The 27,903-nt window shown below is 51.0% G+C and overlaps 1 protein-coding gene across 6 annotated transcripts; it reads right to left on the bottom strand.

The window, feature by feature from the left end:
• Positions 1-27,834, bottom strand: PRSS56 (serine protease 56). Of its 6 annotated transcripts, none has more exons than XM_053390818.1 (17): positions 27,165-27,832; positions 22,706-22,867; positions 21,534-21,752; positions 20,293-20,346; positions 18,864-19,053; positions 16,811-16,919; positions 16,335-16,494; positions 15,031-15,173; positions 13,671-13,830; positions 12,685-12,873; positions 8,654-8,815; positions 7,006-7,114; positions 5,559-5,700; positions 3,792-3,951; positions 2,682-2,774; positions 1,713-1,825; positions 1-1,160 (listed from the first exon to the last, which is right to left on the bottom strand). In XM_053390818.1, the coding sequence occupies exons 1-17, from the start codon at positions 27,256-27,258 to the stop codon at positions 987-989; spliced, it is 2,433 nt and encodes an 810-aa protein (XP_053246793.1). In that variant the 5' UTR covers positions 27,259-27,832; the 3' UTR covers positions 1-986. The 6 variants fall into 6 exon arrangements, 4 of the variants coding, with proteins under 4 accessions (XP_053246793.1, XP_053246791.1, XP_053246794.1 ...); XM_053390816.1 differs by having other exon boundaries at positions 1,713-1,837; XM_053390819.1 differs by having other exon boundaries at positions 1,713-1,837; positions 21,534-21,734; positions 27,165-27,831.
• Positions 27,835-27,903: the final 69 nt, after the last annotated feature.

The raw sequence follows: 27,903 nt of genomic DNA on the forward strand, positions 1-27,903 counted from the left end.
CAGAGACATTTTCTTAGACATTGGGGGTCCCTCCACATTCTACTCCTGCCGCTTTTATTTGGAAGAGAAAGTCGCAATTAGATGACACTGCCCCCCACCCCCAAAATGAGGCTTGCTCCTCAACTGGTTTCAGGTCCTGAAAGTTGCCATCATCATCATCACCTAACTGATATTGTGTCCGCTCTGGATTTGTTTCCTGCAAGCAGCACCTCGCAGGGTAAACAGGAGCCTGGAAGGGGGCAGATTTTTCAGCAGGGAATTGGGTGTGAGAGGCCCTGATCTGGGCCAGGAGCATGTTCTGGATTGGGGCCCCATGCCTGCTTTTTCATCAAAATAAAAGTGCCCAGTTTAAGCATATGGAAAAAGAAAAACAGAAGGTGGTTTGGTGCGGAGAGAGACTAGCTTGTGCTCTGAGCTGCCCTTACACTACTACAATGAAGAACCCAAGGCTTGGAGAGGCTGAATGCTGCCCCCCCCCAGCTCATCTCCCTTGCCTTCAGGCCTCCCCCTAAGCCATGTCTCCTCTCCATCCCAGTCCTCCCCAGCCCTGCCCCTCTTTGAATGTTTTGACCTGGCTGGGATGTGTCTTTTATCACTGACAATGGTTCTTGTTTGCCTGGAGGAAGGATGGAGTGAATGAGAGAGAGAGAGAGAGAGTGTGTGTGTGTAAACTTCTGGTTTTTGTCTGGCTGGAATGCAGCCAGCTGCACAAAGGCAGAGAGTCTGTCGCTCTGCTCCCTTCTGCCTGTCCTTGCCTTCCGCTGGCATGTGGCTCCCAGAAGGTTCCCAACAAGGCAATGCGGCCCTCGGATTAGGAAAGGCCCCTCATCCCTGCACGGGCAGATCAGCAGACCTGCGCCACACTTCCTTACTCCCAGGCCATCGTACCCGGAGGACGGGGGCCTCACTGAGCGGCATCTCTGTGCCTTTGTCCTCTGGTTTCGCAGGGCGTCCTGTTAGTCCAGCCCCTGCCAGGAGCAGCCAGGTTAGGTCTTCAGGCTCTCCAGGGCGAGGGCAATGAGGCCAGGCATGCTGCGGTACAGAGAGTCGCTGGCCAGGCCAACGAGACCGGTGAAGGAGGTGGATCTGTGTCCAACGGTGGCTTGGACGCGTGCCCTGTATAGGCCCTTGGAGTTCTTGGAGCCCAGGTCCACGAGGATCTGATTGGAGAAAAGGACAAAGAGGCGTAAAGCGAGAAATCAATAGCGGCGACAGCGGCATAGAGTAAAGGAAGCAAGTGGGGGGGGCAAGAAATGAAGGCTGCAGTGGAGAGCTATCAATGGCTACTGGACCTGGTGGCTATGCTGGGCCTCCAAAGTAGGATGCAGCAATGCACTGAATGCAGCTGATGGTATTCAACAGAAGTCTAGTGTCCAGATTGAGGAAAATAATAGTATTGCTCTATTCTGCCTTGGTCAGACCATACCTGGAGTCCTGTGTCTAATTCTGGGTGCCACAATTTAAGAAGGATGTTGACAAGCTGGAACGTGTGCAGAGGAAGGCAACCGTTGTATTATGAGCATTATATTAGGGAAAAATGTCTTGCAAAAATGTGTACATATTAGGCAGACAAAAGCATCATGAATTTTCACGTGTACTTTGGTGGTGTGGGGGATCAGCAAACTGATGTGGAAATGTGGAGATCTGAATTTAAGATGAGCACAAATGAGAATGGAAAGAAACCACAACTGACAGATCCTCTCATTCCTCACCTCCTGGAAGGTCATGGCGAGGTCCCTCTCAGGCACTTGAAGGATCCAGCGGTGCATCTCACGCACGGAACGGACCTGCTGGGCAGATTCATTGACGCCCCGGCAGCTGGAGCCTGCAGCAGGAACTGAAGGGTGGGGAGAGGCAGGTGGATAGAAGATTTGGGAGAGAACAGGCAAAGTCTTTCAGAGCAGAAGGGAAGATTCTTGCTGGAGAGAAGGCTGCTGGGCTCTGGAGACAAATGGCAGCTTCAGGTGGGGACAATTTTCGTCGGGAAAGCAAAGCAGAGGGGGAGTTGGGGGGGATCCTCCCTCTGCCCCAAGGTCACCCTGCCCATAGCTCCCTTGCAGCTCATGAAATACCTGTCCATGCTGATTTATATTTATACATGCACATTTGGAAATAATTGTTCTAACTTAAAAATAAATACAGGCAGTGACCATTTTAGGCATGTATGATATGTGAGAGACCGTGCATGCATGCATCACACCGAACCTGAAAGGACCAAAAAATGTCACCAAAATGGGGAGCATGGGGTGTTTGCAGGCTTTTTCAATGGGTGTTCCGATTATATGAAATTTCATGTGAGTTTCCGGTGCCTCAGAATGTAAGCCGTGCACAAACTGGTCGCTGCCTATATATCTCACTGTAGAGAAGACTATGATCAGGTGAGCTGTGCAGCTGATCAGTTTGCTAACCAGCTGTTACCTGCTGATGGGCAACTTCAAGGCTCCTATTGCTCACCTTCTTAAACTGGACTTAGACTGGACAGCCCTTCAAACAGAGGACTGGCTTCCCAACAGCCCATCAAATAGAGGACTTTCCTCTGCAAAGGAGGACATGTGGCCTCTTTGCTCCATACTCTGCCCTTAGATCCACCAGGTGGTGTTCCCTCCCATACACTGTTAGGCTCCACCCCTTTACCCAAGGCCCCTCCCCTCCTGTTTTGAGGAAGCTTGGGGCAAACCTACCTTGGGGGAAGGTGTCATCCTTTCCCCAAATGGGGCCCGCGTTCCCAAGGCTGCGCTTTTCCCGCTGGGGGTGGGCCTCGCTGGCCAGGGAGTCTGCCACAGAGCAAGACGGGAAAGTGAAGGTTTAAGAGTTGGGGAGAAGCTACGGGAAAAGGCACAGAACAAAGCTAGCCTGCCTTGCTTTGCTCATAACCCGTCTCTCTTCTTCCCCATCAGCCAGCAGTTGGAGGGCACCAGGTTGCTGAAGGCTGGACAAGGGGATCTTTTTTCCTTAATACTAATTACCACAGGGGAAGGGGGGGAGGGAGAGGAGGGGGGATAGCTGGGGAGGGGAAACAAGGGAAAGAGGATGGATAGGGAGAAGTGGAGAAATTCTGACAATGGCGGTTCCACTGTTTCCTTGGGGTAGAATTCTGAATAGGTATCACTGATTAAAAAACAACAACCAAGCACCAAAGCACCAGACCAATTTACGGAAGGGCCACAGCTTAGTGTCAGAGCATATGCCTTGCATGCAGAAGGGCCCAGGCAGGCTCACGAGGCTTTAATTGAATCACAGAATTGGAAGGGGCCATGAGGGTCACCTAGTCCAAACCCCTGCAATGCAGGGATCTTTTGCCCAATGTGGGGCTGGAACCCACAACCCTGAGATTAAGAGTCTCCTGCTCTGACGGAGCCATCCAAGGCGCTCCATAAAACACTGGGTTCTCCAGTTGTGAAAGGGATTATGGGTTAAAACCAAACTTGCAAAGCGGTATACAACCCTAACCATGGGATAGTACGAAGCAGGGCCATTCCAGGTCAACCGGTGCCCATGTGCTGGTGAGCGGAGAGTTCCGTCCCGCTGGGCGCTGCAGGAATGCGCTAGTGGTGCAGACCCTTCCCGAACACAGGCCATCATAACACCAGAAGATTGACGGGCTGGTGGCGCTGCCCACCTGCCAACGTTGGCCTGCAGGGAAGTAAAGATCTGGCCTCCCTCCACCCCTGCAATGTAAGCTTCTTGATTCATTCTAGGGATTGACTGCTCTGGTACACCATCCTCCAAGTGCCCCAAAGCCACCCACCCACCTTCCCATTTCTGGTCCTGCCCCATGGAGCATTCCATACCATTCAAGGCAAGACCTTGGGGAGTGGTGGTGGCTGCAATGGTGGCTTCCTCCTCTGTCCCAGCTTCGGGGGAAGCATCCTGAAGGCCCAGTTCTCTCTGCAGCTGCTGAAGGAAGATCCACCCTTGTTCCTGCAGCTCCTTCACCTCCCCATCTGCCTGCTGTGTTTGGAAAGAAGGCAGAGGGATAGCTCAGAGCGAGCCGATAGGTAGGTCTGTTTGGGGCTGGCAAGTGGCCTGGCAAGTCAAGTGGCTGACTGGTTCCAAACCAGAAGAACTGCCAAGGAATGACTGGAAAGAGCATAATGGGAGGACCTCAAGAACAAAGAGACTGGGTGTCCTCTGGATGTTTTGAACTCCCAGCAGCCCTAGCCAGATTTTTAACTCCCTTGCTTTGCTGAATATCCATCCTGCTGAAGAGTTCTGCTGGGCTGCAAAGCTTGCATGCTTTTGCATTGGGAAGGGTCTGGGGGATTTATTTCCTCCCCAAATAAAAGGGTTGGTTTAGCCTTTAGCCATGCTTGCTAATGTGATGTAATCTGCCTGTTCCTCAGCTTAGCTACAAGGGGTGCTTCACTGCACCACTGATCGATATTCTTTCATCTTTCATCAACACGTAAAACGCTGCACAAAAACCATCTGGATGCCATCACAGGGGCGATTTGTGTCAGTGCCCTAAATGCAGCTCCCCCCAGTGCTTTATTGTTGTTGGCATCTGTCTGTCACGGGGGACAATGGAGTGTGCCTCTAGGGGTGAAGTCAAACCGCTGCATTAATGGCACCAAAGTGCTTCTCACTTATATTGGGGGAGGAGCAGAAAGCTGCAAATGAACCGTGGGTCCCCTGGGAGAAAAGCCAAGATACTTTGCTGCCCAGGGAAAAGGACGAGGTGGCTTCCTCCCACTTCTGTTGCACGAACAGAAAGTGACTGTTCACTGGCTGGATGGCAGCTGGCTCTTACTTCAAGCCCCGGCAGTTAGCTTAGGGCAGTGGTTCCCAATCTTTCATAAACTCATCTCAAGTGCCTCCTACCCTATAAAAAGCATTATACAGGGGGACCTCAGGTTAAGAACTTAATTCGTTCTAGAGGTCTGTTCTTAACCTGAGCTACCACTTTAGCTAATGGGGCCTCCCACTGCCGCCGGAACACAATTTCTGTTCTCATTCTGAAGCAAAGTTCTTAACCAGAGGTACTATTTCTGGGTTAGCAGACTCTGTAACCTGAAGTGTCTGTAACCCGAGGTACCACTGTACAGAGTAGAAGTTTGCACAACCCACTAAGGAAGATAAATTCAAAACAGTAACAATTAATTGCACATTCAATCAAACCCCAGTTAAAACTATTTGGTTTGATTAATTCAACAGAATGGATGACCTGATCGAGTGATACTAGCTTTTCAAACTCTGATAGTCATTTACACCTCCAGTGCCCCCGTCCCCCTTGCCTCTTCGCACCCCCCAGGCAATCCCATCACCCTGCAGGGAGCTGTACCCCCACTCTGGGAACCACTGATTTAGGGGGTGGGTGACAGGGTGGGTGATCTCAGGAGGAATAGTGGTGGGATGTTGTTGCTGACACCCAGCAGCTCCCGCCTGAAGCCATTGCTTGTCTTTCCTTTATGGTAGGCCTGGGCCTGCTGCCTAATGAGAGTAACGCCACGAAGCTGACTGTGATCCATATCTCTCTCCTCTTTCTATGACTTCCTGTCTGCCTTTGCAGTGCTGCTCCAGTCTTGTCTCTCTCTTCCCCTCCCCACCCATTCACATACCTGCAGGAACAGCTGCTCCTCCCCGCCGGCTGTGGTTCTCGAGCCCTCGGCCAGGGCATTCAGCTCCTGCACCCAGTCGCCCAAACTGGGCCCCGTGCCCTGGAACAACGAGGCAAAGGAGGGGAGGGTGGACCGAGGAGGCCTGCAAAGAGAGACTGAGTAAGGAAAAGGGTGCTCAGACCATCTCTATCCCAGCACCTCTGCTCCTGAGCCGCCCACCCACAAGCCTGCCATGCAGCTTGTACTTCCTCTCCCAGGTGTGTCTCTGAGTGTTAGGTTCTAAACACATCAAATTTTGTGCAAGCAAACCAATGAATTCTCAATAAACAGCTTGCCTGGAGGGGTCCCTAGGATGAGCATTCGGAACAGCCCTTGCCTACAGGAACCTACTTCTTTGCCTCTCTCTGTAGCTAATTGTGTGTTTCCGTGAACCGTCACTGAGTAAAAATGAAGGAGGCTGCACATTTCGGAAGTCTGGCCAGGTTCACCTCCTGGCTTTGAAGATCTCTTCCCTGACCCCTCTCCTATGCCTATCAATGCAACCTCTCTTTGAAATGAAAGGTTTTCTAACATCAAAGGAACAGTATGGTAAGAATCTAAAGGAACAGCAGCTTAACACCTTTATTGGGGCCAAAAAGAAGAAGTTGCAAGTAAGCTTCTGGGTTGATCCAAACCCTTTGTCAGTCTGGATATTATCTAGGGAGCAGATCACACATGGACTTAGCCTATGCACAGTGTGCACATGTATAGTAGGCTCTTCATGTGAGTTTGCATAAACACATGGAATTAGAGGTGGGCCGGTGGTCACAATCCACCTGAGTTTCTGCTTGCATTCACTGCCCTTTGCCAATACGAAAGTACAATTGCTATGCCTGTTTACTGCAATTAACTCTAGAACCCCAACGCTTTGAGATTTTAAACAATATCTTTTACAGGACTGTGCAGTAAATAACTATCAACAAATCTGATTTTCTCCCGCCTCTCTCTTTATCGTTCTCTGTGGTTATAGTAAGGTAAATGACGGAGCAGGTGGCACTGTGGTCTAAACCACTGAACATCTTGGGCTTGCTGGTTGGCAGGTCAGCAGTTATAGTATTGTTCACTGATTAATATTGGTGAATTTTGTATTTCCCTACTTCTCAAAAAATGTATCCTGGATATTTGTAATGCTCTCCCCAGTGAGCATCATGGTCCCCAAAAATTAAAATCCAAGCCAGAGAAGAACTCAGTAGCTCCCCTGAATCCTCTTCCTGTATGCTTCCCTTCCTGGCTGCTCTAATGGGAGAGAGGTCTCTCTCTCTCTCTCTCTCTCTCTCTCTCTCTCTCTCTCTCTCTCTCACACACACACACACACACACACACACTTCCCACTCTGGCACCCAGCACCATGCCACTAGGCCTACAAGCAAGGCACCAGGAGAACAGAAACATGGAGGTGTCGCCTTACCTCCTGGGCGAAGTCTGGGCTTCTCGTTTTTGCATTTTCCTGGCATCCGGCTGCAGGCTCTCTCGCCCACCTCCTGTGGCAACGACCACCTCTGGCTCTGCAACCTGCTCTTGGGGGTAATGTGGGTATCAGTCTGGGGTAGGGGAGAAGTGTCCCCTCCCCTTCCCCACCTATGGTGGCTGCAGCACGGTTAGGGACTTTAGCCGTAAGACAGTCATAATGTGTTCTGATGGTACTCTCTATCCCTGGGTAGAAATAGGGCCAGGAACTGTGTTCCTGTAGTTTTCAGCTGCGGGTGGAGATAGCTCTGGACTCTCACAAGCCATTAGGACCAAGGGGAGTATGAGGATGAAACTCCGTTGATTAACAGCAGCAGAAATGGGGCCACAGGCATTCCTCAGGTCTAGGACCATTTGCTGCAGAGGATGCATTGCAAATTTTCTCCTGACAAAGTCAGTCTATATGCTTTGAACAGAGATATAAAGGCAGAAATTCAGCAGGGGCTGAGAGACGATGGGGTGAAACTATAAATTTATCTGGCCGTACAAAAATGCATGCTGTTAAAGAACTAGAACTTCAATGGACATCGCAGCTTGGTTTCTGCAATTTAGCAAAATATCTTTGCCTGGGATTTTGTATAACCTGGAAGTTGGCAAGGAGATGAAATGGGAGAAACTGTGTGCCAGAACCCCAGGTATTTCCTCAACAGTAGGGACACGGGTAGCACTGTGGTCTAAACCACTGTGCCTCTTGGGCTTGCTGATCAGAAGGTCAGTAGTTCGAATCCCTGCGATGGAGTGAACTCCTGTTGCTCAGTCCCAGCTCCTGCCAACCTAGCAGTTTGAAAGCACACCAGTGCAAGTAGATAAGTGCAAGCAGATAAGTAGATACCATTGTGGCGGGAAGGTAAACAGTGTTTCCATGCACTCTGGTTTCCATTATGGCGCCAGAAGCGATTTAGTCACGCTGGCCACATGACCTGCAAAGCTGTCTGTGAACAAACACCAGCTCTCTTGGCCTAAAAGTGAGATGAGCGCCACAACCCCATAGTCAACTTTGACTGGACTTAACTGTACAGGGGTCCTTTACCTTTTTTTTTAAGGTAAAGGGACCCCTGACCATTAGGTCCAGTCGTGGCTGACTCTGGGTTTGCAGCGCTCATCTCGCTTTACTAGCCAAGGGAGCTGGCGTACAGCTTCTGGGTCATGTGGCCAGCATTACTAAGCCGCTTCTGGCGAACCAGAGCAGCACACAGAAACGCCATTTACCTTCCCGCTGGAGCGGTACCTATTTGTCTACTTGCACTTTGATGTGCTTTCGAACTGCTAGGTTGGCAGGAGCAGGGACCGAGCAATGGGAGCTCACCCCATCATGGGGATTTGAACCGCCAACCTTCTGATTGGCAAGCCCTAGGTTCTGTGGTTTAACCCACAGCGCCACCCGCGTCCCTACCTTTTTTTTTTACCTTTACATTATTTCCTTAACACTAGCCCTCCAGAGGTTTTGGACCACAGTTCCCATCAGCTCCAGCCAGCGCTGATAGTTTGTGTAGTCCAAACCTCTGGAGGGCAACAGACCAGTGAAACCGAAGCTGCAAGTTCCCTTATATAAATTCTGTCTTGATCCCAAGACATGGGCCAAGGAGTACCTCTGGAATCCTGGCGTGCTCGAGGAGGGAAGAGGTGGTGGTAAACTTGCTCCATGAATTGGGGGAGGGAGTGTGTGAAGAACGAGAAGTCAATCTGAGTGCGGAAAAACTCCTCTGCCCGGCGCAGGAACTCCAACAAGGTCTGAGCGTACGAGCGCAGCTCTGGGGAAAACAAGTTAAGAGTGCTATAAGAGCAACACAAGAAGGAGAGCCTTGCAGCTGGATCAGGCCACAGGTTCCTCTGGTCCCATATTCTGTTCTCAAAAGCCCAAAAGCAACACCTGAGCCCAACAACAACTCTCCCCGCTTCTGATTCTCAGCAACTGGTATTCAAGAGGTATACTGTCTCCAACAGTGGAGGGAGAAATGTTTCTCATGGCTAGTTGCCATTGGCAGCCTTATCCTCAATTAATTTGCCTGTAAGACCCTAAGAGCAAGACTCCAATGAAAGCCTCCCATGCTGCCATCATGCGTCCCAATCGGTTCATTGGAGATGCCATGTACACAGAAAGGAAGACGGCAGGATACCTATGAGCAGCTGGGTTCAGGTCCCATGCTAGTTGGCAGACCAACTCTGTGTTACAAAAATGTCTACAAATAGGACAAAAGGCTGGCAACTTCAACCCCACCATGTGGGAATCCCTTGCAGACAACCACAGTCTGGGCTTGCATCCACAGCAGTGACCAAAGGAGGAATGACTGCGGGGAAGAACGCATGGTGCACCCACATCAGCACAACCGGACACCTTCATCTGCTCCAGCTGCAAGAAAACCTGTCTCTCCTGTATCGTTCTCTACAGCCACAGCAGGCGCTGTAACTCTCCAACGGTTTGACTTCACCCACAAAGGAGCACTCCTGAGACAGGTGGATGCCAACAACCAACAACACAGAGGTTGAATAGCCATCTGTTAGGAATTCTTTAGCTGTGACTCCCACATTGCAGGGGGTTGGAATAGATGACCTTGGGTGTCCCTTCCAACTCTGCAATTCTATGATCTGATGCATCCCTCTCAGAGCTACTAGCTGCTTGACAGGCGTGTGCTTTTCAGTGAGACCACAACTAACGTGGGGATTAAAAGCTCCTTCCAACGAGCCTCACTCAGGAAACTGGCCACTCACTGCTGTACCTACGTCTTTTTATTAAAAAGCCATAAAATGTGATCATCCATTTTTCATATCATCTATCATTTGCCCCTACGTGCCTCAAAGATGCGCTCGAGTTTTTCCATTACGCCCCTTTGGGGTATTCGCTTTCGTTTCTAAGAGACACTGAACAGATCACGCTTAATTCCTTACAGTCCAAAAAACTGTTATTTTACATGATTGAAAAGCTATTACTTTAAAAGAATCCGGTATGGAACTATTTTATTATCAGCTGCAAAATTTTAAAAAATAACCTGCAATTGGAAAAACTAATAACCTGTCCCTTATGTTTCTAAATGGGGTTTTTTTGAGGGGGGGGAGAGAAGCAGAATGGAATGTGGCATTCATGGTAAAATTAACATTATATAAAATCACAAGCAGGAAATCAAATAACTAATGAATTTTATACAGAATTGGTCAATTTTCATAATGTGCCTGCATGATATAATGTCGTATGTGCTGTGCTCATTATTTTCTTCATTTACAGTATACATGATTGGATATTACTGTGCTGAATTTGAGAGAGAGGGAGAATGGGAAGGACAAGGGCTCTGATGCTAGGAAGAATGTAAGGAGAGCACTGTTGGATCAGGCCAAAGGCCCATCTTGTCTAGCATCCTGGTCTCACAGTGGCCAACCATAGAGTCATAGAATTCTCGAGTTGGAAGGGACCACGAGGGTCATCTAGTCCAACCCCCTACAGTGCAGGAATCTTTTGTCCAATGTGGGGCTTGAACCCATGACCCTGAGATTAAGAGCCCCATCCCCTACCAGCTGAGCTATCATGGGGCAGATGCTATCATTGCTACTAGTCACCAACAACCTAATCTCTCATGAATTTATCCAATCCTCTTTTAAAGCTGTCCAGGTTGTCTTACGACCAATCTTTGCAACACACTCAAGAAGCCTTTTCTGTGTCTGAAGAACAGGATAAAAGTGCTTTATACAAAATAAACAATTGCACATTAGCAGGAACTTCATAATGGACCTTTCAATCTCTCACTCAGTATGTCCCCGAGCTGAGAACCGGCTTTGTCAACAGGGCCCTGGGCTCCGTAAAAGACACTGGGATCAGATCTAAGCCTCTCCTCAAAACCAACAATGCTTTGGAGAAAAACAAGTGTTTACGTAGACCTGATTAAGCCAGGAATGCCACACAGAACAATCAGCCTCCAGCGCCCAGCCTGGGAAGGACAATGGCGCTGCAGAGATCCCTCAGCAAGACACCAAGAATCCAGTCTGGCTCACTTTGGGGGTGCTTTAAGCCTCAGCAAAACAAGGCATCGAACGGAGCGCCAGAGTATATGAGAAAGAAACATAGCTTCCCAGGGACACACTTTTAGGCAAAGGAAGCATGATGTGCCGATCTCTCACGAGTGCTGCCTTGGGGGATAGAACGCTCAAAACCAACCGCGTGAAATTCTCAAAGCATGAGGTGAAGTTCAGCTCACAGATATGACCTCGTGAAGAATATGCAAGTCATGTGTTGGGTCACAATTATAGAGGGAAGGAGTGGGATCCTCTGAACTCCCCAAAGGCTTGATGTCTGCCTTCCTCCATGGACGCTGCATGGGGGAAGGTCACCATCAAACCTCTGGGAAGTTTAGAGGCTTCCAGCCTTTTCCATCATAATCACAAGTTTGTTTCTGAGCTCAGTTTAAAGTGCTGGTTCTGACTTTTAAAAGCCCTGAACAGTCTGGAAAAAAAATATCTTAAGAACTGCTTCCATCCATGTGAAACTACCCGACCTTTAAGATCATCTGATGAGGACAATGCCTGCCTCCTTCCAGATCAGCAGAACAAGCTGGGGATGGATGGACCGAGCCTTTTCTGTAGTGGCCCCTGGGCCATGAAATCCCCTACTCAGAGGAGGCTCACTTCTCCCCATCACAGCTCATCAGGCAGCTGAGACCTTCCCCCTAAAAACACTCATCTACAGTTGCTTCCATTGAAAACAAGTTTCCAGCAGCTGCTGTTTTTATATTGATTGTGTTCCTACTGATAGACATTTTATTGTGTCATTTTAGCTTCTTTTAAAAAAAGGTAAAGGTACCCCTGCCTGTACGGGCCAGTCTTGACAGACTCTAGGGTTGTGCGCTCATCTCACTCTAGAGGCCGGGAGCCAGCGCTGTCCGCAGACACTTCCGGGTCACGTGGCCAGCGTGACGAAGCTGCTCCGGCGAACCGGCACCAGAGCAGCACACGGAACGCCGTTTACATTCCCGCCAGAAAGCGGTACCTATTTATCTACTTGCACTTAATTGTGCTTTCGAACTGCTAGGTGGGCAGGCGCTGGGACCGAACGACGGGAGCTCACCCCGCCGCAGGGATTTGAACCGCCGACCATGCGATCAGCAAGTCCTAGGCACTGCGGTTTTACCCACAGCGCCACCCGTGTCCCTTAGCTTCTTTTAATCCATTTATAATTTTGGATTTGTTGTCTATGCTTCTCATTGGATTTGCCACCTTGAGAATAACTTCACAGGGAGGTGAGACAGAAATGTTGAAGATAACTTTCCCTGCTGTGGACGGCTATCCCTGTGTTCATATGAGCAGACTCCAACCATATACTGGTTTGTGCAATAATGGGGAGCCTTCTCCCCACACCCCAATTATCCCCACCTTGAAGAAAAGCCCATCCAAGTGGACTTATTTGCCCACATAAATGTTTACTAGACTCCCCAGCCACATCTGTATGGACCATTTGTCTCATTTCAACAGAGTTCAGCAGAGAACTGTGGTTGTGTTTTTTTTAATGTCCCTGCCTGATCCCCTGGAGAGAATTGTGATCGCCGCAGGCGACAAGGCAAATGATTCTTTACAAGCTGCAATAGCCTGGGTTCTCATGCTAAACCTGCTCCCAGCCAGCCCTTGCCATGCCACTCACCGCATTGCTGCCTCTTGGCCTTGCACTTCTCATCTGCAGCATGGGCACAAGCCGCTGGACTAGCAGAGGGGGAGCAGGGCTGGGTGTAGAAGGCACACAGGTGTGAGAGCTCCACTCGCTGCCTATCGGGTGGCATCTGAGCCAATGCCAGCAGCTCGAAGCAGGTGGGCTCCCAGCTGGAGGGCGACTCTGTGCAGAGGATTAGCAAAGGGGAATTGTTGTCAGTACTGCCCATGTGCTCCGGCAGGGAGAGAGGGAGGGGCCTGACCAAGGGTAGGAAGGAACATGGATTTCCCAGCAGGGCTGACCTGAAAGGCATCAAGCAGGGGTAGGCAGCGCAGCTCACTCCAGGTGTCGCGGAACTCCAACTCCCATCAGCTCCAGCCAGTGTGGCCAAAGGTCAGAGGATGATGGAAGCTGCAGTCCAACGACATATGGAGAGCAACACATTGGATGTTCCTGGCTTGTGAAGCACAAAGAGGTGCCAGAGCAAACCTTGCACCCACCCTCAGTTTTGGATTTATTCATTTGCTTGTTTCATTTAGAGCATTTGTACTCCACTCCTTAGCCAAAAAGGCTCCCAGAGCAGCTTAAATACCATCAAAACAAGATAGTCCCCACCTGCAGGCTTACAATTTAAGGAAACACAACACACAAGGGGAAACGTACAAGGAGGGAAGAGGAAAAATCAAAACTCAGACACCAATTTCTAAATAGCTGTTCCTATATTGGCAGGCTGGCACAATTCAGGGACAGAAGGTGCCTGAAGTGAAATTCACCAACGCCAGACCAATCATGAGGCCCACTGAGTGCCTCACATCTCGCAACTGTATTTTGGAGGTACGGTTCAGAGATGTGGCTAATTCGGGGTACCTCCTCCATCACACCTCCTGAACCGCAAATGTGTGACTGGCCCCAGTCAACCTCCCATTTGTTCTGCCCCCCGTGGAGGAGTTGGGAGCGACAATGCCAACATTAACACTCACTCTCCATCTGCTGGTGCACCCAGTCTGTGAAGGCGGCGACTCGGGTGTACACCCCAGGCTTCCCACGCTCACCACAGCCGTCGCCCCAGGAGGTGATCCCGTATAGCACATACCGCTCTGACAAAGGGTCCCAGCAAGTGAGTGGTCCCCCAGAGTCACCCTGGAAGGAGAAACAGCTGTGGGTCCAAAACAGGGAAATGTGCAAGTCAAGGAATCCTGCCCCCCTGCCCTTGCTGGTAAAGACCATTCAGGGCCATTCAGCGCAGAACTCTGTAGCCTACAGTGGCCAGCTGGACTGACAGGTCTGGTGCCGTGACGACCACACACCTCAGTGGCATCCTGTTCTCACAGTGGCCCACCAGATGCCTGTGGAGAAACACACAAGCAGGATTCGAGCACAAGAGCAACTCTCCCCCTCCTGGTATGGGAGGCTGGGATGCTTCTCAATTGCAGCTGCTGGAAACTGCAGGAGGGGAGATGGTTTTTGTGCTTGAATCCTGCTTGCGGGCTTCTCACGGGCATATTTTTAATGCTGGAAGTTTAGACGTTTAAAGTAAACTTTCCAAGGCTTTAGCTTAAGCCTGTTTGCTTCCGACTATTTACAAAGGAGGAAGGCGGACTTCCTGTTTTAAGCCTCCCCCCGTTCGTTGCCAAATTCAACTTTTAAGACTCCAATTCTTCGCTTTACTCACGGGTAGTTACTTTTAGATCCAATTGTCCACAAGAAAAAGTCAGCGCTCTCTGAGAACAAGATCTTGGACTAAATGCAACAGGAAGGCTCTTTGGATGTTCTTATGGGAAACAGGGAGGGAGGGCTCTTGCCTGTGGGCTTCCTGGAGAAATCTGATTGGCCACTGTGAGAACAGGAAGTGGGACTACATGACCCAGCGGGGTCTTCTTATGCTAGTTATGTGGGCATCATGGCACCACACCTGCCAGTCCAGCTGGCCACTGTAGGATACGGTGTTTTCTCTCCCCTCCATGACTCTGACCGCTTCCTGCCACTATTGCCAGCTGCTGCTCCTCTGCCTCAGCACTGCTGCCGGACAGAGCCTGTCAGCTAAGCACAGAGTCGGTGGCAGCTTCTCCCCATCGCTCTCTCCTCACCACTGCTGTTATTTCCTTGCTTTCCCGCTCTGGCCCTGAGTGAGAGGCAGGTGAACAAGCAGGATGCAACCGTGAAGAGAAGCAGGACTATGGAGGTCCTTAGTGGAATCGTGGGCTCTCAACAGATGCCCATCCCTGCCAAGCCCTGATGCCAATTTCTGTGCCAGCAGTGTGCTGGAAATGCCAGAAGGCTACCCCCCCCTGGCACTGCTCCACTGTCCCTCACCGCCCCCTCCTCAGGGAGCCCCCTTACCTGGCAGGAGTCAACGCCCCCGGAGAGGAACCCAGCGCAGAACATGGCGCTGGTGAAGAGCTGGCGCCCCAGCGCACCACGGCAGATGTCTTGAGCTAGGATGGGAACCTGGGCTTCCATGACTACATCAGCTCCTGGACCATCTATGGGGCAAGCATATGACATTATGGAGGGGTCCCAATTTTGTCCACCTCCCCACAAAATTGCCCACCTTGGCATGGCGATGGAAGCCCTTCCCATGTGGCAGCTGGATGAAGCCACAAGGGAGAGGCCAACCCTGCCAGTAGCCCCAGACGTTCCTTTTTTTCTAGGGCCCAGCTCCAGGTTTGGTGGAGTTCTCCTGAAAATTCCTTAGCATTTTAGTTCTAGTTTATAGAAAGGTAGAGCTGGAAGGGACCAAGAGGGTCATCAACGCAGGAATCTTTTGCCCAATGTGGGGCTTGAAGCCATGACTTTGAGATTAAGAGTCTCCTGCTCTAACCAACTAAGATATCCCAAATACAAATTTTTGTGTGCAAATTTTTGCAACACAAGTTTCTCAACTATTATTAGCACATTTCTGCAATGTGTTTTCACCAATATATGCATTCACAGGCACACTTTAGCCTAGTAAAGTGCATTTTTGTATATGGCTGGAAAACAGCATCACAAAATTCAGAGAAATGCAAATTTCAAAGGGTGGCTGTGTTTCGGTTGGCGTACTGCTTTGGAAAGGACAAATTCAGTCAGTTTGTTCCGTCAGCTATATGGGCGCTGGGACCATATAACACCAGTCCTAAAGGATCTTCATTGGCTCCCAGTCTGTTTCTGAGCACAATTCAAAGTGTTGGTGCCCTAAATGGCCTCGGCCCAGTATACCTGAAGGAGTATCTCCACCCCCATCACTCAGCCCGGACACTGAGGTCCTCTTCCGAGGGTCTTCTGTTGGTTCCCTCACTGCGAGAAGTGGAGTTACAGGGAACCAGGCAGAGGGCCTTCTCAGTAGTGGCAACTTCCCTGTGGAATGTCCTCCCTTCAGATGTCAAGGAGATAAAGAACTACATAACTTCTATAAGACATTTGAAGGCAGCCCTGTATTGGGAAGTTTTTAATGTTTGATGTTTTATTATGTTTTGATATATGCTGTAAGTGGCTCAGAGCAGCTGGGGAAACCCAGCCAGATGGGTGGAGTATGAATAATGAAATATAATAATAATAATAATAATAATAATAATAATAATAATAGATGTGAACTAAACCAAATTTCTCTCCCAACCCTAACCCCCACTCCCCACAAGCTCCTGGGTTGCCCTTCCTCACACTACCTTCATAGAGCGATCCCCAGCCAATGATATAGCAGGGCACCCCTGTGCCCAGTTCCATGGGTCGCTCAGGAAGGCACACTGGAGTCACCCAGGCTGACGGGGTCACGGGGCTGCTCAGTTCCAACAGAGCCACATCGTTGTGGAAGGTCTTGGGGTTGAACTGTGGGCAGAGAAAGGAGAAGTTGAGAGTGGAGGAAAGGAGAAAGGCCCTAAGAATGGGATCGCTGTGGGTGGGTGGGTGGAGCAGGAAGAAGAAGAAGAGTTTGGATTTGACTACCCAAAGGAATCTCCTTTCCCTTCCCTCTCCCACAACAAACACTCTGTGAGGTGAGTGGGGCTGAGAAACTTCAGAGAAGTGTGACTAGTCCAAGGTCACCCAGCAGCTGCATGTGGAGGAGCGGGGAAGCGAACCCGGTTCACCAGATTACAAGTCTACCGCTCTTAACCACTACACCACACTGGCGACCCCAGCTCACCTTGGGATGGGAAAGGATGCGGCTGACCGGAACAACCCGCTCCCCTTCATCCGGCTTTGTCAGGTCGTAATCGCCCAGGACCACTGACCAGGCCAGTTCGTTTCTGCTTCTGCAGGTAGAAAGGCAGGAGGGTACGTAAGAACACAGGCCAGTAGCCCACCCAGTCCAGCATCCTGTTCTCACAGTGGTCAAACAGATGCCTATGGGAAGCCCACAAGCAGGATTCAAGCGCCCTCTCCCCACCTGCACCAGAAACTCATGTTCAGAACCATTACTGTCTCCGACTGTGGAGGGAGAATGTAGCCATCAGGTTTGGCAGTCACTGACAGCCTTATCCTCCATGAATTTGTCTGATTCTCTTTTAAAGCCACCCAAGCCATACTCAAGTGCTCATAGGAAGAAAGCAAAGCGTTGTACCTACAATTATTTGCACCGGCTAACAGATGCCAATCAGCTGTTGGATTTGGCGGCTGGCTTGAACAGTTTGGGCAGGGTTATATCTGAGCAAGGAATTATGGAGCTGGCAGGGACTTTGGACCACATTCTCCTATTCAAATTTCCTTGTGTGATCTGGTCCTCGGAGGAGGATCTTCCCCAAGCCTCCCCACCTTCTGGCTGGCAGTTTGCCAGGAGTAGCAGAGCCTTTTTGGTCACAGCACCAAGATAAGCCACCTTGACCTGTTAGCTCGCTTATTCTTTGGCTTCTACAGAGCAATCAAGGCTCTTGAAGTTTCAAATTATTATCATAAGGGGAAACATTATAACAACAACACAGTGTAGAGTGCTTCTGTTCAGGGTGCCAGCCATGCCCTCCCTTCTCCCCTGGTTTTTGGTTGCTGCCCCACCACACAAAAGCAAACAGCGAGTCTTCCATGCCCACTAAGTGTGCTCAATGGATGTCAGCCAGATCCAATTTTCACTTTAACTGGAGCCAACTGGTTTTCCCGACGCCAGGGGGCAGCAAAGACTGGAGGAAGCTGGACTTTGCTCAATAAGAGCATTAAAAGACCCCCGCTGGATGAGGTCAATGTCCTGTCTAGCCCAGCATCCTGTTCTCATGGTGGCCAACCAGATGACTATTGGAGGCTTGCAAGAAGGTTCTCAGTAGGACGGCCCTCTCCCCCATGTGATACATAGCAACTGCAATTCAGAGGTTAAACAATGCTGGACTACAGCTACCAGTGGAACGATTGGCAAGGGATGATTGGAATCCAACAGCATCTGAAGGGCCACAGGCTCACCATCCTTGGTTTAAGTCAGGGGTGGGTAACCCTTTCCGGACAGAGGGCCACATTCCCTTCTGGACAACCTTACAGGGGCCACGGTGGGCGGGGACAGAGACAAATGTGGGTGGAGCAATTCATGCAAATTTTCCCTTTTGATCCTAAACCTCCACTGCCATGTGGGATATCTTTGGGAGAAAAAAGGGCTGAGGAGTAAATCCTACACGAATCCGGAGTAGAGACCCTAAGACAGTTGGGTGGGCACCTTGTACGCTTCCTTCCAGCAACTCCTGCAGTGAAACTGGTGCCAAAGGTATTGCTCTGCTTTCCTTTGGATCTTATCAGCAAGGCTGGGGGGGGCGGGTCTTGTCATCTGGGCAGCCCAAGACCTTCCTACACACTGCCCAGGCTTGCACACACTTTGGTGCTGCTAATGCAGCAGTTTTAAATCCACCCCTGGAGGCACACACCATTGCTTCTTGAGATAGGCTAGTTTCTACACATGCTCACACACTCCTCTCTAATCTCCATTCAAGCAATCAAGAGGCATTACCTGCCAGGCCAATGCACTCAATGATAGCATGAAGTCTGGCTGGTGAGGGTGTGGCCTTGGGAGAGCCCTGAGGGTCAGAAATAGAGGCCTGGTGGGGCACATTTGGCCCCAGGACCTGAGATTCCTCACACTGGTTCCAATGCCACAGCAGTCTTTTTTTAAAAAAACCTGAACACTGTTTCATGAATTTCACTGAGTAGCAGTACATTTTTGAAATGAAGACATGCATGTGTGAATGATGCAAGACCTGGAGCCTTTTCCCAGAGCGCAGCCTTACCCTGTGAAGCAGTGGGCTGCCGTGAGGACCCAAGCATCCCCAACTAGCACCCCACCGCACATCAGCTCTCCGTTGAGCCGAACAGACACCAGCCAAGGCCACGCGCCAGGCCAGGCTTTGCTGCCTCCCACAATCTTTGCCTTTGCCATCGTTGCGTTGGGAGCTGGCACCCCGCGGTGCCCGCACAGCCCTGGCAATTGAAACAAAAAGAAGAAGTTAGGGGACATTGTGGGGCGGCTGTCAAGACTCATGATCATAGTCCAATAGCTGGGCCTGGAAGATTCACAACCAAGTCTCAGTTCTGCCATGATGAACTCATTTGGGGGCAAACTGCTGTCTCTCCACAACCCCAACTCTGAAATGGGAAAAGTAAGCCAGGTTCTAAGATTTCACAGAAGCACTGAAAAAGTACAGAATGGGTAACTGGGCACCAATTCCAGCTACCTGGTAATCTCTACTTTCAAATTTATTTATTTTTTTAAAAAGGAAAGCTAATCGATATTATGGGACCTGGAACTGTGCGTCTGACGAAAACCTCAGAAGCCATTGCACAGCAGATAAGATTTTCTAAATGGCTCTCCCTGCATACTCACGATCTAGAAAATGCTGAATAAACTGGGGAACACAGCATCAATTGCACACTACAAAATTGCGCAACTCCATTCGCATTGTGCAATGTGCAATTGCAGTTTTCTGCTTTGCTTTCCCCTAGCATAATGTATTCCTGTATGCTACATATAGAAACATATGCATTTTTATGCACACTTTACCCTAGCACGTGCATTTTTGCACACATTGCCTGCTTGGAGATACCGGACTGCCAAATCTGAAGAAGGGTGAATTTTGAAGGAGGACTGCCTATCAGTTCACGTACTGTTTAGGAAAGTGTGGATTTGGCACGTTCACCTTTGAATGCGAAGTGGATGAAATCCCCCTGCCAAATCCACAACCCTGAAAGTATGACTTGGCTGGATCCGACCCCTGACTGCCAGGACCCAGACAGCGGAAACCTCTCCTTTCCCCCAAAACCTATGGGCAGCAATAGCACAGAGCACAGCAGTGGCTGCTTTGGGAGAGGGAGGCAGTGGTCTGTGTGCTCATGTAGCTGTCAAGCTTCATCCCAATTAACAAGGCGAGTGTTTTGTCCCCGGAGAGCAGTGCTCGGCCCAGTGGCCCTGTCAGCGCCCAACGCTGACCTTTCCCCTTGCAGGAAGCATTGGAAAACAGATGCTGGTGCATGGGGCCCCCGGAGCCCTGTGGCGCTGAGGCTGTCAAAGGGAATTGAGAAACAGTGATGCACGTGAAGGAGCATCCGCCTGGGGGAGGATTAGCTTGGCCAGAGCCTCCAGGGGTGACTTTCGAGCCCTGCTCCATCCCACTTCTGGGAAGGTGGCGTTTTCTGTGACTGCGCCAGTGGTGGCATCCTCACCTGGATCGGATTGGTCTGCCACTGTGTTCAAATAGTCCATGTCGCTTTCCAGCCCTGCGAGGGGGGACGAGGGAGAGGGGATTAGACAGGCCATCATAAAAATATATTGTATTATGTTGGGCGGCGTCCAACATAATCTAAAAATACAGCGAAACATCAGACATTAAAAACTTCCTGACACAGGGCTGCCTTCAGATGTCCATATAAGAACATAAGAAAAGGTTGCTGGAACAGGCCAATGGCCCATCAAAGTCCAGCATCTTGTTCTTGCAGTGGCCAACTGGGTGCCCAGAAGCAGGATTCAAGCACGAGAGCACCTTCCCCTCCTGTGGTTTCCATTGACTGGTGCTCAGAAGCATTGCTTCCTCTGACTGCAGAGGGAGAGCATAGTCATTGTGGCAGTAGCCATCCATAACCCTCTCCTCCATGAATTGGCCTAAGCCTCTTTTAATGTCCTCTGGTTTGGTGGCCATCGATCCATAGCAAGGATCTTGGCTCAGGGATGGCTAGGCAGGGAGGGGGCAAAGGACACATCACCGCAAAAGACGACACAGATTGGCATACAAATCACATCCGCCAATTACACGTACAGATGAAATTTTCAAAACAGTTCCTGCAACTTGCATAGGCATGCACCTGATCTTGTTGCAGTGGGACCAAGCGACCCACATGTGGCTGCTTGGTCTGCTGCCGAGGTGTTTACTGTGGATGTCAAGGCCCCTATACTGTAGGTCTCCTTTAAACCAAATTCAGGCCTTCAAACAGAGGCCTGTTCTCCAGCAGCCCTTCAAGTAGGGGACTGGTTCTCTTGGAAGCCAGAGACCCAAATAATGATTAGGAAACCCGACTGGGAAACCAAGGGATTCTCTTCCACCAGGGCTCTCAAGAACGCAATAGGGTGTGCAGAGCACAACACCAGACTTCCCCCAACCTAGTGCCCCCAAATGCTTGGGACTACAATTCCCATTGGTCCCAGCCGGCACGGATGGGAGTTGTAGTCCAAAACCTCTGGAGGGCATCCATTGCTGGCTGGGGCTGGTTGGGGTTGTGGTCCAAAGCATTGGGAGGGCAGGAGAGTAGGAGAGGTTGCACTGGGTGGTGGTCCCTGACTTATTATTGCCCATCCACCATCACCAGCCACAGTGCAGTCTCCATCACACAGCACTAGGTGCAGAGCAAGGCCAGAGAAGCACAAGGAGCACCCCCTCCCCGCCTTGGCCTCCCACCGGCATGTCACTCACGGCATTCCTGCAGGCGGAGCTGGCAATGGCTGACCATGAGGCGTATGCAGCTGTCAGAGGACATTTCCTGGCCTGAGCAGAGGCGTCGGTATGGAGCACACGCTTTGCTGAGGGCCCAGTTCTGGGCAGGCTGCTCTGGGATGGCCTGGGCTTGTAGGACGGCTTCACAGCTGGGCAGGGAGCCCAGGGGCAACTCTGAGGCTGCAGAGAGAGGAAGACCTAGAAGCCCACTCCCAGGTCACCCCAAGGTCCTTTGGATGCTCTGAGCAAACCAAAATCTCCTCTCCCACCCCTCCCCAACACACGCGTCTTATTGGATGTCAAATAGCATCAACCAATGATCAAAAGGTGGCTTGGGGGCTTGCTTTTTCATTTGAAATATCTGCCGCTTCTCTGTTTGTTTGTTTGTTTGTTTGTTTGTTTGTTTGTTTGTTGCATTCATGCATTCACCTTTTTCAAGGGTATCAAAGTGGCATGTAAATGGTCCTCCTCCTCCTCCCCATTTCACCCTCACAATAACCCTGTGAGGTAGTTTAGGCTGGGAGATGGTGACTGACTCCAAGATCAGTGAGCTTCATGGCTGTGTGGGAATTTGAACCCTGGTCTCCCAGCTCATATTCCAATGCTCTAACCACTATGCAACACTTGCTTTTCAGGAGCAGGGAACCTTTTTCCACATTAGGGCCGCATTCCCACTCTGGGCAGCCTAAGGAGAGGGCATGGCTTAGGGAGCATTCCGAGGGCCAGATACAGAGTCCTGGAGAGTCACATTGGCCCCCGAGGCCTGAGTTTCCCTATCCCTCCGTTGCTTCCTCCCCTTTCTGGTGCTCATGTTCCTGCACAGCTTTTGGAAACAACAAGGCTCTCTGGATGAAGGGTCAGGATGCACTGAGAGATCTCAGGCTGATTTTCAGTAGATGGGGCTAAGGCCTGCCTAGCCCAGCAGCCGAGTTAGGCGGCTGAAATTAAGGAAGCTGGGCAAGGCAGGCACAGACTTTTGTGCAACAGGGCTGTGAGCTCAGTGCATGCTCAGAGGCACCCTGATTTTCCTCCTTCTATTCTGCCTATAATTCTTTTGCACCCAGCTCTGTGGTTCAGAGATGTTGGGGTTCTAGTAAATGTGGGGACCCAGCAATGCCCCCCCAAGAGGCTGGAACAGGGGAAACACTTACGGACACATTCCCTGGTCCGATTGCCACAGTTCCCAAAGAGGCAGAGCACGCACTCCTCACATTCCTGTAGGCGTCGCGCATGCTCCGACAGCGCCCCTTCCAGGGACAGCAGGGCACTCTTCATGGCGGCTTCCAGCACCAGCGTCCCACGGTTGGAGAGAGCTGAAAAGGGGCAAGACACAGAGAAGCTAATGTTGAGAAGGGGAAAGGGGGCGTTTTTTGGCGAGGGGGAGGGATCAGCAGTGGAATGGGGTGCTTACTCCTTCCCCTGCCAGCTGCTTCTCCCCTGCAAATGCCCACCACAGCCATTTCAGGGACTGGGAGGCAGCCCGCTGCAAAGAAAAAATGTCTTACGGGGAAGGATGAAGCTCCCCGCCTGCTCACCATCCACTGCAAATGCACCCTCTCACTCACAGGAACCGGCAGGCTCTTGTTTAGGGAACACAACCTTTTTTGTGGCAGAGTTGCCAACTTCTCTGCCAGCGTTTGCAGCTGTGTCTTTACAAGCAGCTTGATGAGTGGGGATGAGTGGCGGGGATGAGTAGGGGGCACCTGGCGGGGCGTGGAGGAGACCCACACTTTTACCACCTGCGAACATCAAGCTGCAGCTTAAAGGCACGGCCACAGAGTCGGTGGGGAAACCGGCAGCCCTACTTTGCGGAACTGGTAAGATCGGAATTCAAAAAAGTACTCAGAGTCTTTCCAGATCGTGGAGGGTCCAAACGGAAAAAAGAACATGAAGGTGTTATGAACCGGCACGAGTAAAGAGAAACAGGTTGGGGCCTGCTGTCTCGGCCTCCACAATTTCTGCACAACTTCTGAAAAAGCTGGTGTAAGTACAATAGTCCACATAGTAGTCTCTATCTGTGCAATTGAGGTCTCTGTTTTACTAACCTGTGTACATGCAAGCTATTTCAGAAGCTGCAAAGCAGGGGAGCATATCAGGCACAATCCCCACTCTACACAGGCTCATGTGTGTAGTCCTTTTGTCACCATTAAAAACACTCTGTCTGTTATCATTGAGGACATAAGAAGAACCTTGCTGGAACAGGCCAGTGGTCCACCTAGGCCAGCATCCTGTTCTCAAAGTGGCCAGCCAGAAGCCTGTGGGAATCCCTCAAGCAGGATTAGAGCGCAAGAGCAACTCTCCCCTCCTGAGGTTTCCAGCAACTGGGATTCAGAAGCGTTGCTCCCTCTGATTGTGGAGGCAGATCACAGCCGTCATCATGGCTCTATGAATTTGTCTAATCCTCTTCTGAAACCATATATGTTGGTGGCCATCACTGCCTCTTGTAGGAGTGAGTTCCATAGTTTAACTATGTGCTAAACTGTAAATATTTTAATTATTTAATGGGATTTACCGTATTTTTTGCCCTATAGGGCGCACCAGCCCATAGGACGCACTTGTTTTTTTGGGGGGAAATAAAGGGGGGGAATTTATCCCCCCCCCAGCCCCAAAGAGCAAAGAAGCCATGACAGCGAGCTGGATGGATCCTGCTCGCTGTCCTGGCTTCGTTTTTAGCCTCGGGGCTGTGGGTCCAAGAGCGAAGGTGAGGTTGCGCAACCTCGCCATCGCTCCCGGAGCTTGCGGGGCTGGAGGCGGGGGAAGCCCGAGCTTCCCCCGACCCCAGCCCCCAGAACGGGTCCCGGAGCTTGCCGGGCTGGGGGGATAGCTTCCTGAAGCCTGGAGAGCGAGAGGGGTCGGTGCGCACCGACCCCTCTCGCTCTCCAGGCTTCAGCGAAAGCCTGCATTCGCCCCATAGGACGCACACACATTTCCCCTTCATTTTTGGAGGGGGAAAAGTGCGTCCTATAGGGCGAAAAATACGGTATATACTGCTTAATCATCCCTAAGTGGTTTACATAAAATGTTTTGTTAAAAAAAAATACCGGGTGTTCAAAATAAGTTATTGAGAATGTATCAAAACGCAAGTAAAATCAGAAGTTATTAGAAATATATGTATGCATAATCAAATGAAATTACGTGTCTGGGAAGGATTCCCTAAACACCAAAAGTCTTTAGCAGGCACTAAAAACACCACCATGAAGGTGCCTGCCTAATATCAATGGGCAGGGAGTTCCACTGTGAAGGACCGATTCCTTGCAAGTGCAAAACAAACATCGATGTGGCACTGGCAAAAGTATATATGGATGTTGCGTAGGAGTAAGAATTGCCAACGGTTAAAAAAAACAGAGCAAACTGGCCCTGGCAATACCTTGGAGCGAAAACGACAGGCGTTGGGAAAGTGGCAGTTAGGGCAGTCAGTTGTTGGATGGGCATACCAATGGCTCCAGCCAACTTCCCCGTTTGGCCTGGCTGCATTCAATTTTTCTTATTCCCTCCCGCCCCCAAGTTGGCTTGATCTCTGTTACAAAGGCGAAGGATTTCCCAGAAGTGTTTAGCTGAGGGCATCTGGTATCAAATAATCCCAGCGCCCTCTGCCAAACTGTGTCTGCATTCACTCTGCAGTGACGATCGCAGAACCGAGAGCTGGCTGCATGCCGGCATACATACATGGAACAGGTGAAGATGGAGAAAGTCACCTAGAACTAAAGGCACCAGGTGGCTGGGCCATAGTTCATGGGGGGGGGGGTTTTGAGCACCTGCTCTCCATGCAGAAGGTCCCAGGTTCAATCCCTAGCAGCTGGGGGGAAACATCCTGTATGAAACCAGGGAGAGCCGCTGGCAGTCAGTGCAGGAAATACTGAGCTAAATGGGTCATTGGTCTGACTCAGGAGAAGGCAGCTTCCCATGCTCTAGAAGTGTGTAGGCACATGGGTCTACCATGCATAGAAGAGGACTGAAAACACAGAGAGAAAGACATAGGAAGCTGCCATATAAAGTCAGGACATTAGTCCAGCTCTGTACTGACTGGCAGCAGCTGTTTCAGGCAGATGCCTCTCTCCCAGACCAGTTGGAGATGCCAAGGACTGAGCAATGCCCTGCTGCTGATCTTTCTCCAACGGGAGAGAGGCCATGAGTGCAGACAGGATAGGAGCACATGAAGCCGCCTCATTGTCCCCACTGACAACGCTTCACCTAGCACAACATTGTCCCCACTGACTGGCTGCAACTCTCCAGGATTTCGGACAAGGGCATTCCCCAGAATTGGAAGGGACCCCGAGGGTCATCTAGTCCAACCCCCTGCAATGCAGGAATCTCAGCCAAAGCATCCCTGACAGTTGGCCATCCAACCTCTGCTTAAAAACACCCAAGGAAGGAGAATCCACCACTTTCCAAGAGAGTCTGTCCCAATGTAAACAGCTCTTACTGTCAGAAAGCCCCCCCCCCGATGTTTAGTCAGAATCTCCTTTCTTGTAACTTGAAGCCATGAGTTCGAGTCCTACCTTGTGGAGCAGGAGAAAACATGTGAAACCCCTTAAGGTATTTGAATACTGCTGTCATATCTCCTCTCAGTCTCCTCTTTCCCAGGTTACCTGACAATGCTGGGACTAAACTCGGGACCTTCTGCATGCAAACACGGCTAAAGTATGCCAGAAGTGTCCGTTCTCCTTCCACTCCCCGCTTTTACTAGCCTGGTATCAAGCCAGAGAGCTAGTGGCTTAAAGACCCGATGTCGGGGCAGGGAATCCCCAGTTCAAATCCCCCATCAGTCAGCCATGGACTCCCTAAGGCAGCCTTGGGCAAGCCATTATGCATTCAAGCCCAGCCTTCCTCTCCCATTTGCTAACACGAGGATGGGTGGGTGGGAGAGAAATACTGCTAGTCTGCTTTACAAGACTGTCATCCAGATTATGGAAACAGCCAACGTGAAGCACTCTATAGCAGTCTATGAAATACGGCCACAGCTCAGTGGTAGATCCACCTGTTTGGCATGCAGAAGGTCCCAGGTTAAAAGAACCGGCCTTATTGCATCTCTGTTATCGAGAATGAACAGCACCTGTTGATTTTTTACCTGCGGTACCTCTGTTAAAAAACCCTCCAGAGAAGTCATAGGGGATGTGGGGTAACAACAGTGTCCACTTCAGCGGCTAAGCAGCTAGAAGGCCCCAGGTTCAAATCTCTGAAACAACCAGTTAAAAGAGCCTGGAGTTGGAAAACGGGCTCTACCTGAGCCCTATGGTGTCTGCAGGAACAAGGAAAACAAACTGCCCTGCAGTGAATCACATCACTGGCCCACCTGGTTCAGTGTTGCTTCCACTGACCGGCAGCAGCTCTCCAGGGTTTTTAGATGGGGGCGAGGACACCCCCAAACCTATTTGGGGACTACAGCAGCCTGGAGCTGCAGCCCTTCCCTTCAGTAAACCTGCTCCTGAAACCTCTGCCGCACTAACCACTGCGCTACACTGCCTGCCCAAGCAGGGCGTGTAATAAAAACCAGGTGCTTATTGAGCCATTAAAATAAAACACATATTGACATGGCTATATCGATATATAGAAATAAAAAATGATGACTAAATCCAGGTCGTCCCACTCGCAGGCAAACGCTGCTCTTACCTCGCAAGGCGCCGGGGGGCATCGGGCAGAGCTCCTTGCCCAGGGGGGCGGCCAGGGCCCGATCCACCAGCAGCAGCAGCACCAGGGGACCCATCGCCTCCGGGGTGGCGTGGGGTGCGAAGGAGGGAAGAGGAGAAGGAGAGGGAGAAGGAGCCTCCCTTTCCCCTCGGGGCGAGCGGAGCGGCTGCCGCCGAGGCCGCCCTTGCGCGCCTATATGCGGTGCCCTCGGGGGTGGGGGGACCCGCACAGACGACGCTCATGTTTTTTGTGGGGGGGGGGAGCACACCGAAAGAATAAATGATAATAAATAAATAAACGCGAGAGAATTCATTCATTAGGGCCGGCAGCGGTGCCAGGCGAGGGTCCTGCCATTGGGGCGGTGAGAAGGGGAGGCGCACGAGGGCCAGCGCGGCGGCTTCATTAGGGGAGCCCGGCCGGGCCCTGGTTCAGCCCCGCTGCGCGCCGCCGAGGAGGAGGAGGAGGAGGAGGAGGCGGCCGCGCTGAATGGGCCCTTTGTGAGCCCGGGCGGGGGCCGGCGGCCATCAAAAGGCTCCCCGCTTAATGATCAGAGGCGGCCCGCCTCGCTTGATCATGCTCGCGCTTTTGTCCTCGGCCGCCGAGCGCCGTGGCCTCGGCTGAGGGGAGAGGAGAGGCCGGGCCTCCCCTCGCTCGCTCCCCTCGGCAAAGGCGAGGCCTGGGAGGGGAGATAAACGAAGCAAGGCCTTGTTCCCTCACACGA

This window comes from Podarcis raffonei, chromosome 5 (genome assembly GCF_027172205.1).
Source record: "Podarcis raffonei isolate rPodRaf1 chromosome 5, rPodRaf1.pri, whole genome shotgun sequence".
Taxonomy (NCBI): Eukaryota; Metazoa; Chordata; class Lepidosauria; order Squamata; family Lacertidae; genus Podarcis; species Podarcis raffonei.

Excerpts from the sequence above, each read along its gene's own strand:
- PRSS56 (XM_053390816.1), bottom strand. The coding sequence starts at position 27,258 with ATGGGTCCCCTGGTGCTGCTGCTGCTGGTGGATCGGGCCCTGGCCGCC. Across the intron at positions 2,775-3,791 it reads CCAAGGTCTTGCCTTGAATG|ACTCCCTGGCCAGCGAGGCC; the intron begins GTATGGAATGCT and ends GCTCTGTGGCAG. Across the intron at positions 1,838-2,681 it reads GGATGACACCTTCCCCCAAG|TTCCTGCTGCAGGCTCCAGC; the intron begins GTAGGTTTGCCC and ends CCCACCCTTCAG.